General features: G+C 44.6%; 2 protein-coding genes across 13 annotated transcripts in view; both read left to right on the top strand.

The window, feature by feature from the left end:
* ATF2 (activating transcription factor 2) overlaps window positions 1-5,991 on the top strand; it is a 104,961-nt gene extending 98,970 nt beyond the window's left edge. Inside the window, exon 14 of the mRNA XM_064586725.1 lies at window positions 5,650-5,991. Coding sequence (XP_064442795.1) covers window positions 5,650-5,660 — 11 coding nt within the window. The 3' untranslated portion in view covers window positions 5,661-5,991. The remainder of the gene's footprint in view (window positions 1-5,649) is intronic.
* Window positions 5,992-6,081: 90 nt separating this feature from the next.
* Window positions 6,082-15,441, top strand: part of CHN1 (chimerin 1) — a 225,779-nt gene continuing 216,419 nt past the window's right edge. For 4 of the 12 annotated variants that reach the window (XR_010410189.1, XR_010410190.1, XM_064586713.1 and 1 more), the window contains exon 1: window positions 6,082-6,255. The gene's annotated coding sequence lies outside the window, so the exon portion shown is untranslated. The remainder of the gene's footprint in view (window positions 6,256-15,441) is intronic. The other 8 variants (XM_064586703.1, XM_064586701.1, XM_064586702.1 and 5 more) reach the window with 4 other exon arrangements.

Genomic DNA, 15,441 nt, shown 5'->3' with positions numbered 1-15,441 from the left:
TGGGGCTTGGGGTAGAGCCCTGGGGGAAACGTCCGGTTCTCAAAGTCCTCAGAGTTGGCTTGTTTCTTGTCCGCGCCTCCCACACTGCGCACGCCTCCAACGTCTGCTGTGGGATCCTGGGGCGGCGTTGTGGGTGAGATGAGCTGAGGAGTTAGCATAAACGTGGAATACGACGGGTGGTTTCAGGACTTTGCGGAGCCTGTTTGTCTCCCCAGGGGTCATAAGATCAGATGATTTTGTTTCATGAAAGTCTAGAAGGGACCGGGGAAAGCAGACTGAGCTGTCATGGGTGCTCCCCATGAGAGCGGGGGAGTTGAATGACATGATGACAGATAATGGCGCTCATTCAGGAAGGGAACAGGCTTTGGGAGGCAGTAAAGATGGCTGGAGTCTGTGGGAAGTTATGGGGTCGCTGCCCATGTCACCCCCACTCCTCAGCAAAGTCAAAGAGCATCACAAAATGGTGAAAGTGTTGGGAGTTCTTAGGACAGTGGAGAAGGAATGGAGCCTCACCTGTGGGTCTGATCTACACCCGAACCAGACAGATGGGGGGAAGCGAACTAGAGCGCCTACACAGCTCCTGTATGTTATGTAGCATTTTCAAGCAGAAGTATCAATGATTCTAAAGAAAAAATGCGCTTGTACTTAATATCTGCTATTTATCAAGCATTCTGTACCAAAAACTTCACAACATTAAAAAAAAAATCTGTTCACCCTTAACAGTCTTGGGAGACAGATATTGGCATTATGGGCAGAAGAGCCTTGGTTTAGAGTGGGAGAGGCTTGTCCAAGGTCATGGAGGTGGTAAGTAGCAGACTTCGGGTTCCAACCCAGGTTGGACACACAGGGAAAGGAAGTCTTTGGGTTCATACATAAAATCCTATTTTGCCATTTCTAATTTGAGAGAAAAATGTATTTTACTTAAACAGTTCTTCTAGCTGGAAGTACTTTCATAAGAGGTCCATAATTTTGGTTTCTAATAAAGTTGGGTTGGTTTTTTTTTTTTTTTAAGATTTATTTATTTGAGAGAGAGAGAGCGCTCGCGGGGGTGAGGGGAGGGGCAGAAAGATGGAGAGAGAGAATCCCAAGCAGACTCCACGCTGAGGGGGAAGCCGACATGGGGCTCCATCCCAGGACCCTGAGACCATGACCTGAGCCGAAACCAGGAGCAGAATGCTTAACTGACTAAAACCACCCAGGCGCCCTGTTTTAATGAAGTAATGAATTTGCCCGCAGACTCAGTATGTCTACCTTAGGAAGGCACTTTTAAATAAGGAGGTAAAACGAGTCAATATTTTTCATTTAAAAGGGAATTTGATTTTTTAAATACAAAATTTTTATTTTAAGAAGGGTATAAGAACTGTAAACACAAACTGATCTCTCAGTCAGGCAACATTCATGCTTTTCCACAGAGGGCTTGCCTCCCGCATCGTGCCATTCCCTGGGTCCTTTCGAGGGAAGAAAAAGAGAGACCTACTCATTTCCATCCCCTTTAAAGACAATGGAACAGTGTGCAACACTTAAGGAAAGCACACTTTTCATTTATTCCATAGCTAGTCTAGAAAATTGGAGTTAGTTGGAAAGTAAATATTAGGACTGAAATGCAGCTGGTAGCATGTTTACTTTTCAGTACATTTTCCTTCTGAAAGGAATCAAATGAAAATTTTACTTTTGAATTAACTGAACAAAACACCACCTAGTGGTAGATGGACATATTTTGAAAGTCAAGAGAACCTAAGTTTCTTGTAGTAAATTTGGAATCCCTTCACTCTCGGTTTGTTTTTTGTTTTTGTTTTTTTTACCAAGCAACTTTAGTTTAATATTAAAACATTAAAGAGCTTACATAGTTGGGGTTTGGGGAAGGCTTAGGACCATAAAAAGCTGGGCAGATAAAATCCTGTCACACCAAGTATCATGGAACTCTCTCTATGCATGTGTTCCAATATAGTGTTTATAGCCAATGGGGTAGATACAGTCTGGACTTCGAAGCCCCGAAAAATATCCTTCCCACATTTCAAATTTTTCATTTTTCAAAGCTAGCATGTGATGATAGTTTGCCTCCTTAGATAGACCAGTGAGCCCTGTGGTTCACCTTCTCTGTGAAGGTGAACCCCCCGCCCCCATGTCACCTCCACCCTTCTCCAGCTCTTTATCTATGTGCCATCTCTCTGAAAGAGACGGCCCTGCCTCTGACTTCACAGAGAAAAGAGACGCCAGCAGCTGGGACAGCACCCAACTTCCCGCCACTGACTCTACATACTTAGGAACAACTGGACCCACTTTGTCTCCTTCCCTCTCGCTGTCAGAGTGCCAACCTCATGCTCCCATCTGAATCTGGGCATCTCTCCTCAGGCCATCTCAGGATGGTCCTCCCTCTGCCCTCTCCAGTTCTCTCCCCGCTGACTCCTCAGGCTCCGGCTCTGTGAGGATGGGATGTTTCTCCCACCCTAAGGGCCGACAAATGTCGTTAGCCCTATTTTCCTTCTTTACAGGTTGTCGGCACTTGCTGCCCCCAATGCTTCACCTGCCCTCACTTCTTAGCCAGGTGGAATCTGGGCTCGCGAGGCCTCTCTGGAGCATTTGCTCAAGTGGTCATTCCTTCCTTACTGGAGGGATTTCGTGCCTTGACTTCTCTCATGTCACACTCCCCTGCTTTCCCTCACCCCTGTTATCTCAAAGTTTACTCTTCCTCTTGCTCCCCCTTTGAACACTGGTGTGCCTTGGAGATGGCCTTCAACTCTTCCGTACATTTTCCTGGGTGTTGAATCCACTCCCGTGGCCTACTTTACTGGTGGACTGAAGGAGTCTGCAACCTGTTAGTACTTTTCACATAGACAACCACCTCATTGTTGTTCCACATATATAGTACATTCTCTTAAATGGTCATTGATACTCTGCTTGGCCACAAAATGGAATTGAGAGGTGTGTGTGTGTGTGTGTGTGTGTGCGCGCGCACACAAAAACAAGCGCTCTATGCTACGGATTACACTGAGCACTTTAAATGAATGATCTCATTTCATTCCCACCACAAATTCATGAATAAAGTTCTATTGATTTTCTCTTTTTCAAATTATAACCAAGGCTCTAGGCAGATAAATAATTTTCCCAAGGTCACACAGTTAGAAAGGAACAGAGCTGAGATTTGGTAATGGGGTAATGTTTAATATTAAATTATACGCTTTTCATTTCTTTACCCTAGCCCTCTCCCCCAACCGTCAAGCAGAGTAGTTTTCTAAGTGCGTGCCCTACAGAGGAATGATGGATCCAGTTTAGAACAAAGAAGTTAGAGCTCAATTTTGACTTTCAAAACAGACATTTTAGAGCCTGATGCAGAAAAGGTAGTAGTGAGAGGCCTGGCTTTCCACTGCAAGAATAAAGCACTTGAATGAGACAAGGATTTTTGTGATGCCTCCAAACACTGAGAATGAAGCTGGGGAATTAATCACGGAACATACGAAGAGGCACTGAGAAGAGCAACTGCAGAATGAGACATACAGGTCATGTTTTCTGGGTTGGGAAGGAGCTTGGAGAGATTTGGGGGGGCAGTGAGTACTCAACACATGTGAGGGTCTGTTCCTTGACCCCCACTTTGAGGTCAACATCCTGATGTAAGGGAGTGATGATGACCAGCAGATAGGTTTGGAGAAACTCAGAGCAGATGGGCTTGAACTGCTTTCCAGGGCACGGCAAACACAGTTGCAAGCCTTCTAGAGATGGCTGTGTTTAGGATGGTGCCAGAGCAACAAGATCTCAGGAAGTGGATTAGCAGTGGATGAGAGGACTGTTTGCATGGATGTGCCCCAGGGAGGCTTCACAGGGGCCCAGACCCTCTAGAACAAAACAAGCAATGCAGCTAGGAGGTCTGAGAGACTTGAGAGCCTGGAAAAGAGGTAGGGTCAGGACAATGGGAGGCGAGAGTCACCAATGTCAGCAGCACAAGTCCGTGGACACTGGCACAAGCCAGGGGCTCCAGCCCACAAGAGAGATAAGACCTCAGGGGATATCAACAAAGACAGGATGACAGCTTAGGGACTGGGCCATCCTTCCTCATTGCCATTATGAAATTTGAGGTTTGCCCTGAGCCAAAATGTCACTTGGGGCGAGCAAGATGGAGGAAGTCGTATCCCCTGAAAGATGGAACACTCATGCCAAAGAAAGCTAGAAACTTAGCAGAGACTGGTGCTCAGGAGAGGGGAATTTAGGCGAGAGTGAAATAAGAATTGTAGGAATGGACTATCAGGTCATGGAAAAGTCCCCATATCACATGTCCTCTGGAGCTGTCTTTGTTTTTCTGCTTTGTCCCTTGCAGTGACCATCACAGGAAGGCTTGTGGCCAATGGTGCTGGACATCGTTGGGGTGGGATTCTCACCACTGCTGCTCGTATTAAATTTGCTTTTTCCTCATTTTATTCTTTGTTTGAAAGATTGGAGATCAAGAATACTTTTTGGGTATTAAGAAATACAGTTTAAAAACTCATTAATTTGGAGCATGGGTTGTGAGAGTGTGTCTTTGTTGAGTATTTCTGGATATAATCAAACAGCTCAGGTGAAGGTACCAGGAACTGGCTCCTCTCAGTGTTCACTGAGTTCTTCCCTAAAGCCCTAGGTCCCTCTTCTAGCCTATGTTCTGGGCAATTTTTCATCAGTGTAAGTAAACTGTGTGTGTGTATTCCTCAAGACCCAAAGGAACATGAGTGAGTAGAACGATGCCAAGCCCAGCATGCTGAGCAAGTCCCAAGGAATAGAGCCTCAGGTAGTGAAACCATGGTTGTCTGCCCACCAGCACCCCACCCCTCTTCTCTGTCCATTGAGTCCTGCCTTTGCTCGGGAATCAGGCCCCTGTGTGCTTCATGGAACTCTGGCCCCTACCCAAAGCAATCACTGTAATCCCAGGCCCTTTGGCAGTGATTACTTCAGTGATGGCCTCATTTCTGTTCAACAGTAGGTAAAGCAATGGCTGCCGGGGGCGGGGGGTGTCCTGGGAGAGTTTGGGGGATCTGGGAAAAGGAACCCAAGTCTCACAGAAGGGAGGAGTGAACAGCAAGCACTAAAGTGGCCAGAGGAGACCAGGAAGAGAAACTGGTCCTGACTAGTGAGCTGCCAAGGTCACACTTTAGCACAGTGCCTTATTGTCCCGGTGAATAATTTCTCAGTGGTCCCTTCATCTTTGCATTATTGCTCAAGAGTTAAAGGCGAAGGTGGCAGCATCTGGTTGCTTGAGGCCAGGTCCCCAGCTGCCCATGCTAACTCGCAGGGCATGGAGGGAGGGGCTCCCTGTCTACTTCAGGTTCTGTAGCAAGAAGGAGGCCTTTTCCCACCAACACTTGAGACAATGAAAGACTCACCCAACATAGAAAGTTTGGATGCTGGGTAGCCAACGGAACTCACAAGCATCCACCACAGCGAAAGTGGTGCAATCGAAGCATCAGAAACAAAGCTGAGTGGGAGCTGGGGCCTGAACTGCCTCAGCGACCTGCTTCCCAGGCTGAAATGGTCTGGGAAATACAGGGAATTTGTTTTGTTTTTTTTAAATTTTTAATTATCATTTTATTATGTTTTCAGTTAGCCTACATATAGTACATCATTAGTTTTTGATGTAGTGTTCAACGATTCATTAGTTGCGTTTACATTTGTTTCTATTTCGACCAGGTGACGATTGATGCAACTCAAGAGGCTCGGAACCAGATCAGGGATGCAGAAGGAAGGCAGGGGGAGGCTGGAGGCTGGCCGGGAGAGGCGCACGCAGGGGGCTGCTCAGAAGCACAGCAGAGTTTGGACTCTGGGTCCACCTGCTGTTCAGTTTTTCTGCAACCGTTCTTTTCACTGAACATTCAGGGCGCGAGGCTCGCATTTCCCAGCCATGCGGGGATTAGCCGAAGTGGGCCCAGCGGCAAGTGTAGCAAGGATTCCCCAAATGAGACTGGGGGGGCGGTTAATCAAGAAGGCAGTTCTTGGTGGGTCGGGCTGGGAGGCTGGGAGCAGGGTGTTTTTGGTTTGTTTTGTTTTGTTTTGTTTTTCCATTTCAGGACACACAAGGAACCCAGGGCGAGGCGGAGGATTTCTGTGGTTCTGAGACTGGGCGCAGAATTGATGCCGGGGCTCCCGGGGCTCTGCGTCTCACGCTTGCAGCCGGAACAGGGGACGGATGCCTGCCAGGGGCCGTGGCCCTGCGGGACACTTCGTGACCCCTGCTTCCCTCCTCCTCCTTTCTCAGCTCCTCGAGGACTGTGCCAGCAGGAGAGGTTGCGTCGGCAGGTCTGTTCTGCTTCTTGTGTGACTCATGGCCACGGCTTCTCTCTTGCCCAAGGCTTGTATGTGCAGCCCAGATCAGCTGGGGTTTATCACTGCTTCCTGGGTTTCTCTTCTTTCTCTTCTGCAGCTCGAGGGACCGCTACTCACTCTTACCTGCTGCCAGGTATCCTCACATGAGGGCTTCCTGTGTTTGTGGCTCACTTCTGGGAGGCATACCCACGATGACACTGAACAAGTTGAGGCCATTGCCTGGGGACTAACTCACCGCTAAATGACGTCAGTAAACTCCTTCGAGGTTGCGGCACACAGACCTCCTTGGCTGTCAGTGCCGTGGAATGGCCCACCATGACCAAGTTAGAGAACAGTGCTACTGTGGCCGAGGTCCTTGGGGCTCACGACCCTCATTCACAGGGACAAGCCCAGCCCCAACCAGCTTTCTTAGAAATACAGTTTGACTGTGATTTTTTTTTTAATTGAGATTTGATTCAATCAAGTGAAATGGATAGATCTTCAGTGTAGAGCTTGGAGAGGTTTTTTTTGTTTTTTTTTTGTTTTGTTTTTTAATTTTATTATGTTATGTTAGTCACCATACAATACATTGGTTTTTGATGTGGTGATCCACGATCCATTGTTTTCGTATGACACCCAGTGCTCCATGCAGTATGTGCCCTCCTTAATACCCATCACCGGGCTAACCAATTCCCCCTCCCCCCTCCCCTCTAAAACCCTGTTTGTTTCTCAGGTCCATAGTCTCTCATGGTTCATCTCTCCCTCCAATTCCCCCTGCCCATTTTTCCCTTCCTTCTCCTAATGTCCTCCATGTTATTCCTTATGTTCCACAAATAAGTGAAACTATATGATAATTGACTTTCTCTGCTTGACTTACTTCACTTAGCATAATCTCCTCCAGTCCCATCCATGTTGATGTAAAAGTTGGGTATTCATCCTTTCTGATGGTTGAGTAATATTCCATTGTATAGAGGGACCACATCTTCTTTATCCATTCATCTGTTGAAGGGCATCTTGGCTCTTTCCACAGTTTGGCTATTGCGGACATTGCTGCTATGAACATTGGGGTGCATATGGGCCTTCTTTTCACTACTTCTGTGTCTTTGGGGTAAATACCCAGTAGTGCAATTGCTGGGTCATAGGGTAGCTCTATTTTTAAATTTTTGAGGAACCTCCACACTGTTTTCCAAAGTGGCTGTACCAACTTGCATTCCCACCAACAGTGTAAAGAGGGTTCTCCTTTCTCCACAACCTCTCCAACATTTGTTGTTTCTCTCCCTGTCCATTTTTGCCATTCTAACTGGTGTAAGGTGGTATCTCAGTGTGGTTTTGATTTGGATTTCCCTGATGGCTAATGATGATGAACATTTTTTCATGTGTCTGTTAGCCATTTGTATGTCTTCTTCAGAGAAGTGTCTTTTATATCTTCTGCCCACTTTCTGACTTGATTATTTGTTTTTTGGGTGTTGAGTTTGAGAAGTTCTTTATAGATCTTGGATACCAGCCCTTTATCCGTAGTGTCATTTGCAAATATCTTCTCCCATTCTGTGGGTTGCCTCTTTGTTTTGTTGACTGTTTCCTTTGCTGTGCAGAAGCTTTTTATCTTGATGAAGTCCCAAAAGTTCATTTTTGCTTTTGTTTCACTAGCTTTTGGAGATGTATCTTGAAAGAAGTTGCTGTGGGTGATGTCAAAGAGGTTACTGCCTATGTTCTCCTCTAGGATTTGGATGGATTCCTGTCTCACATTGAGGTCTTTCATCCACTTTGAGTTTATCTTTGCGAATGGTGTTAGAGAATGGTCGAGTTTCATTCTTCTGCATGTGGCTGTCCAATTTTCCCAGCACCATTTATTGAAGAGACTGTCTTTTTTCCATTGCATGTTTTTTCCTGCTTTGTCAAAGATTATTTGACCACAGAGTGGAGGGCCCATATCTGGGTTCTCCATTCTGTTCCATTGGTCTATATGTCTGTTTTTGTGCCAGTACCATGCTGTCTTGGTGATCATAGCTTTGTAATATAGCTTGAAATCGGGCAACGTGATGCCCCCAGCTTTGTTTTTCTTTTTCAACATTTCCTTGGCGATTCAGGGTCTTTTCTGATTCCATACAAATTTTAGGATTGTTTGTTCCAGCACTTTGAAAAATGTCTTTGGAATTTTGATTGGGATGGCATTGAAGGTATAGATTGCTCTGGGTAGCATAGACATTTTAACAATGTTTATTCTTCCAATCCATGAGCATGGAATATTTTTCCATCTTTTTGTGTCTTCTTCAATTTCTTTCATGAGTGTTCTGTAGTTCCTACAGTATAGATCCTTTACCTCTTTGGTTAGGTTTATTCCGAGGTATCTTATGGTTTTTGGTGCTATTGTAAATGGAATCATTTCTCTAATTTCTCTTTCTACAGTTGCGTTGTTAGTGTATAGGAAAGCAACTGATTTCTGTGCATTGATTTTGTATCCTGCCACATTACTGAATTGCTGGATGAGTTCTAGTAATTTGGGGGTGGAGTCTTTCGGGTTTTCCACATAAAGTATCATGTCGTCTGCGAAAAGAGAGAGTTTGACTTCTTCTTTGCCAGTTTGAATACCTTTTATTTCTTTTTGTTGTCTGATTGCTGTTGCTAGGACTTCTAGTACTATGTTGAACAATAGTGGCAAGAGTGGGCATCCTTGACGTGTTCCTGATCTTAAGGGAAAGGCTCTCAGCTTTTCCCCATTGAGGATGATATTCACTGTGGGTTTTTCATAGATGGATTTTATGAACTTGAGGAATGTTCCCTCTATCCCTATACTCTGAAGAGTTTTAGTCAGGAAAGGATGTTGTATTTTGTCAAATGCTTCTTCTGCATCAATTGAGAGGACCATATGGTTCTTCTCCATCCTCTTATCAATGTGTTATTTGCGAATGTTGAACCACGCATGCATCCTGGGAATAAATCCCACTTGGTCGTGGTGGATGATCCTTTTAATGTATTGTTAGATCCTATTAGCTAGGATTTTGTTGAGGATTTTGGAATTCATATTCATCAGGGATATCGGTCTGAAATTCTCCTTTTTGATGGGGTCTTTGCCTGGTTTGGGGATTAAGGTAATGCTGGCCTCATAGAATGAGTTTGGAAGTTTTCCTTCTGTTTCTATTTCTTGAAACAGCTTCAGTAGAATAGGTATTAGTTCTTCCTTGAATGTTTGGTAGAATTCCCCAGGGAATCCATCAGGCCCTGGACTCTTGTTTTTTGGGAGGTTTCTGATCACTGCTTCAATCTCGTTACTGGTTATTGGCCTATTCAGGTTGTCAATTTCTTCCTGTTTCAGTCTTGGCAGCTTATAGGTTTCCAGGAAGGCCTCCATTTCATCCAGATTGCTCAGTTTATTGGCATATAGTTGTTGATAACAATTTCTAATAATTGTTTCTATTTCCTTGGTGTTAGTCATGATCTCTCCCCTTTCATTCATAATTTTATTAATTTGGGTCTTTTCTCTTTTCTTTTGGATAAGTCTGGCCAGTGGTTTATCAATCTTATTAATTCTTTCAAAGAACCAACTTATAGTTTCATTGATCTGATCTACTGTGTTTCTGGTTTCTAATTCATTGATTTCTGCTCTAATTTTAATTATTTCTCTTCTAATGCATGGCTTAGGCATCGTTTGTTGCTTTTTCTCTAGTTCTTTAAGGTGTAGAGTTAGTTAGTGAATTCGGGATTTTTCTCTTTTTTTTGAGTGAGGCTTGGAAGGCTATGTATTTCCCCCCTAGGACCGCCTTTGCAGTATCCCATAGGTTTTGGACCGATGTATTTTCGTTCTCATTGATTTCCATGAATTGTTTATGTTCTTCTTTGATTTCCTGGTTGACCCAAACATTCTTGAGCAGAGTGGTCTTTAGCTTCCAAGTGTTTGAATTTCTGCCAAATTTTTTCTTGTGATTTAGTTCCAGTTTTAGAGCATTGTGGTCTGAGAATATGCAGGGAATAATCTCAATCTTTTGGTATCGGTTGAGACCTGATTTGTGACCCAGTATATGGTCTATTCTGGAGAAAGTTCCATGTGTGCTTGAGAAGAATGAGTATTCTGTTGTTTTAGGGTGGAATGTTCTGTAAATATCTGAGGTCCATCTGATCCAATGTATCATTCAAAGCTCTTGTTTCCTTGTTGATTTTCTGCTTAGATGATCTGTCCATTGCTGAGAGTGGAGTATTGAGGTCTCCTACAATTAACATATTGTTATCAATGTGACTCTTTATTTTGGTTAACAGTTGGCTTATGTAGATGGCTGCTCCCATGTTGGGGGCATAGATATTTACAATTGTTAGATCTTCTTGTTGGATAGACCCTTTAAGAATGATATAGTGTCCTTCTGTGTCTAATTACAGACTTTAGTTTAAAATCTAATTTGTCTGATATAGGAATTGCTACCCCAGCTTTCTTTTGAGGTCCGCTGGCATGGAAGATGGATCTCTATCCCTTCACTTTCAGTCTGGATGTATCTTTAGGTTCAAAATGAGTCTCTTGTAGACAGCATATGGATGGGTCCTGTCTTTTTATCCAATCCGCAACCCTGTGCCATTTTATGGGAGCATTTAGGCCATTCACGTTGAGAGTGATTATTGAAAGATATGAATTAATTGTCATCATGTTGCCTGTGAAGACGTTGGTTTTATAGATTGTCCCTGTAAATTTCTGTTGTATATCACTCTTGGGGTCTTTCTCCTTTTATAGAATCCCCCTTAATATTTCTTGCAGGGCCAGCTTAGTGGTCACATATTCTTTCAGTTTCTGCTGGTCTTGGAAGCTCTGCATCTCTCCATCCATTCTAAATGAGAGCCTTGCCAGAGAAAGTATTCTTGGCTGCATGTTCTTCTCATTTAGTACCCTGAATATGTCTTGCCAGGCCTTTCTGGCTTGCCAGGTCTCTGTGGATAGGTCTGACGTTATTCTGATGTTCCTCCCTCTGTACGTAAGGAATCTCTTCCCCCTAACTGCCCTTAAGATGGTTTCCTTGGTTCTAAGATTTGCAAGTTTTACTATTACATGCCGGGGTGTTGGCCTGTTTTCCTTGATCTTAGGAGGGGTCCTCTCTGCCTCTAGGACTCGAATGTTTGTTTCATTCCCCAGATTAGGGAAGTTCTCAGCTACAAATTGCTCAAATACATCTTCTAGTCCTCTCTCTTTCTCCACTCCCTCCGGGATTCCAATTATTCTGACATTGGAACGCTTCATGGTGTCACTTATTTCTCTGATTCTATTTTCATGGATTCTGAGTTGTTTTTCCCTGGCCTCCTCTTTTCCCTTTTTATCTATTATATTGTCTTCCAGGTCGCTTATTCGCTTTTCTGCCTCAGTTACCCTAGCTGTTAGATTATCTAGATTGGATTGGATCTCATTGATAGCATTTTTAAGTTCTGCCAATTCACCTTTCATTTCTGCCCTTAAAGACTCTATGTTGCCATTGATTTCTCCATTCTAGCCATTGTCTTCACAATTGCTAGCCTGAATTCCATCTCCGACATCTTGGTTATGTCTGCATCCATTTGTAAATCTGCAGCATAAGTCATAATCTCTGAGTCTTTCCTGTTTTGGGGGCTCCTCCTCCTAGTCATTCTGTTGATGGGTGTTTGAGGGAATGTACAGAGTCCAAATTATTGATCAGAACCCAAGCAAGATGTACCTGTTTTCTTGGGACCTTAGGGTTGCTGGCCTCTTATTTTCCCAGCCTTTCTTCTGGGGGAGGGGCCTGCCCGGCTGTTACTCAGGCAACCCTGTTTGGGCGGAGTTGCCCTGCCCCCCTGTAGCAGGGGATGGGCTCAGCGGGAATCAGTTTTTGGGGCTTTTGTTCTTTGGCGCCTTTCCGCGTCTCTTCCGCGAGCCAGAGCAGAAGAGACCGTTTCCAACCCTCTGCCTCAGAGCAGAGAGACCGCAGTCTGTTCTTCAGTGAGCTCTCCAGGCCACACTGTCTCCGTTTCTGTCCGTTTCTGTCCGTGCTGCTATAAACTGCAGCGTCCTGGGTTGTGCGCCCCTCCGCGGCGCCCCCAGTCCTGCCTCCAGGTCGGGGCACGTCTCTGGCCTATATGCTTCTAAAACCGCCAGCCGCTCCCAGTTCACGCATGTGACCCCACGGCTCCAGGTTTCCGACCCGGGGGCTGCCCTAAAGTCCTTTCCCTCCGCTACGGGTCTGCGAGTCTGTGCCCGTCCCCAGCGCGCAAGGCTGTCACTCACCGGCGGTGTAGGATCCCCACGGCCAGGCACCCTCCCGCCGCCGTTTATCCTCTAATATCTGCCCATGGAATCACGGCACCCTGCTTCGTACCTCAAAACCAACCGCCTGCGATATTCTGTTTGTAGAGATCCAGATCTTCTTACATCCCAGGCTGGTTTTGTGGGTGCTCAGAGTGGTCTGGTAGATATCCAGCTCAATTCCGGGGACCAGTTGAAATAGGGTCCCCTACTCCTCTGCCATCTTTCCACCAAAAGTCAAAAATTTTTAAAAATTAAGAAAAGAAAAAAAAAATAGAAGGAAGCCTGCCTGGTCCTACATCCAACAGAAGCTGATGTTTTGGAGCATTCTTTAATCAGTAGACTTGATTCAATTTGGGGGCCTGTGTTGGTCTTCTGAGGGAGAGGTCTGCTGGGCTGGCTCACCCTTGGAGAGTTTTTAGAGATTTATGTCACCACCACCCAGGTCCAGACATACATGTGATTGGAGTTGAGTGTGTGACTCAATCAGAGCAAATTCCTCACAATGCGGGGGGAGCGGGGAAACCTAAGGCCGTGGTCCTTAAATGTTATCGATCATCAGAATCACCTGGAGGGCTTGTTAAACCACAGATTGCTGGGCTTCACCCCAGAGTTTCTGATTCAGTAGGTGTGGGGTGGGCTGAGAATTTGCAGTTCTAACAAGTTCCCAGGTGATGCTGATGCTTTCCTTCGGGGCCACACTTAGAGAATCCCTGGGCTCAGGAATTGCCAGGAAAAGTTAGTTAAAGCTGCCTGGTATTTATAACCATACAAAAAAGGAAAGCCCATTAGCAGAACAATTTTAATTAAAATGTGTCAGCCAGGTATTTGGCTGATGGTTTTAGATGCTGGCCTTCTCTTGACCCAGACTCTTTGATGATCCAGTCTGTTTCTAGCAAAGGGGTCAACAAAGTTTTAAGCATAGACTGGATCAGTACAAACTCAACAAGCTCAAAAGGAACAGTATGCTTTTAAAAACTAGAAGACCCATTTTACTCTTTTAGAGTCAGAGGAGTGGTATTTGTAAGTTGTTTTGAGATCCTCAGAAGAAGATTAACCAGTCAGCACCTATTGTTAGGTCATTTTAAACATTTTTAAAAGGAGCACTGTGGCATAATAAATATATATTTGGTTTTTGTTCCTGGTTTCTGACACACAGCTCCTAAAACCCTCGGAATCTCTAGAGAGCGCTGTGTCTTTTGTATGCTCATGAGATATCTGGTATGGGAGGGTGGCTAGACAGCTTCAGGATGGGTGCTGGTTGAACCAAGACAGAATTAGAGGATTGGAACTTATAGCTCCAACAGTTCCACCCCCATCCCTGACCCCCGAGAAGGGAAGAGGGGCTGGAGATTGAGTTCAATCACTAATGGCCAATGATTTCATCAATCATGCCTCCATAAAACCCCCTAAACCATGGGTTCAGAGAGCTTCCAGATTGCTGAACACATCAAGGTGCTGGGAGGATGGCCCTACAGAGAGGGCATGGAAGCCCCTTCCCCCATGTCTTTCCCTATGCATCTCTCCTAGCTGGCTAGCCTTGAGTTGTGTTTTATGATAAACCCGTAATAGTAAGCGAAGTGCTTTTCTGAGTTCTGTGAGCCACTCTACCAAATTATCAAACCTGAGGAGGGGATCATGGGAACCCCCAATTTATAGCTGGTTGGTTGGTCAGAAGTATGGGTGACCATCTCAGACTTTTGGCTGGGCAGTCCTGTAAGGTCTGTGCTAACTCCTGGGAGTTAGCATCAGAGCTGAACTGTAGAACATCTAGATGTTGTCTAGAGAGTTGGAGAACCAATTGATGTGGGAAAAACCCCAACACATTTGGTGTCAGAAGTCTTATGAGTAAAAACAACTCAAGCCCATTTAATAAATGTAAAACTAACCACCTAAAATGTGCATTTTTAATTTTTTATATTCAATTTCTGAATCCAGAAAGTTTTTTCATAACTTTCTTTCCAAATATTCCAGGGTTTTTTTTAAAAAGATTTTATTTATTTATTTATTTGAGAGAGAGAGAGAGTGAGAGAGAGCATGAGAGGGGAGAGGGTCAGAGGGAGAAGCAGACTCCCCACTGAGCAGGGAGCCCGATGTGGGACTTGACCTGGGACTCCAGGATCACGACCTGAGCTGAAGGCAGTTGCTTAACCAACTGAGCCACCCAGGCGCCCCAAATATTCCAGATTTTTTTACAAGGATTATATATTACTTTAATCAGAAAAATCAGAAAAAAAAAAAAACAAGCACCAAAACAAAAACAAAATTTCTAGGAAAAGCAACAATAGAGGTCTGAGAAGTTTAAATTGTTGTCTCTATTTGGATAAACAGCTGTATTTAATTAAGAATTTCTGTGTTGCAAGATATTTACTTTTATCTATCTATCTATCTCAAAGTGTCCATGGGCTGTTTCTCACTGCTATTTGGTCTACAATGTACAAGAAATAGATTCTTTTAAAAAACAGGCTTTTAAACAATAGCCTTAATATACTCCCTTTCTAATTTTTTTCTTTTTTCTTTATTATTATTATTTTTTAAAGATTTTATTTATTTGGGCGCCTGGGTGGCTCAGTTGGTTAAGCGACTGCCTTCGGCTCAGGTCATGATCCTGGAGTCCCTGGATCCAGTCCCGCATCGGGCTCCCTGCTCGGCAGGGAGTCTGCTTCTCCCTCTGACCCTCCCCCCTCTCATGCTCTCTCTCTCTCATTCTCTCTCTCTCAAATAAATAAATAAAAAATCTTTAAAAAAAAAAAGATTTTATTTATTTGACAGAGAGACACACAGGGAGAAAGGGAACACAAGCAGGGGAGCGGGAGAGGGAGAAGCAGGCTTCCCGCAGAGCAGGGAGCCCAATGCGGGGCTCGATCCGAGGACCCAGGGATCATGACCCGAGCCGAAGGCAGATGCTTAATGACTGAGCCACCCAGGCAGCCCTTTCTTTCTTTTTTGAA

This window comes from Mirounga angustirostris, unplaced genomic scaffold, assembly GCF_029215605.1.
Source record: "Mirounga angustirostris isolate CCGP_5_RB_7025 unplaced genomic scaffold, mMirAng1.0.hap1 SCAF_3, whole genome shotgun sequence".
Lineage (NCBI taxonomy): Eukaryota > Metazoa > Chordata > Mammalia > Carnivora > Phocidae > Mirounga > Mirounga angustirostris.
Note: the sequence above shows the minus strand (reverse complement) of the source record. Positions and strands in the feature narration are given on the sequence as shown.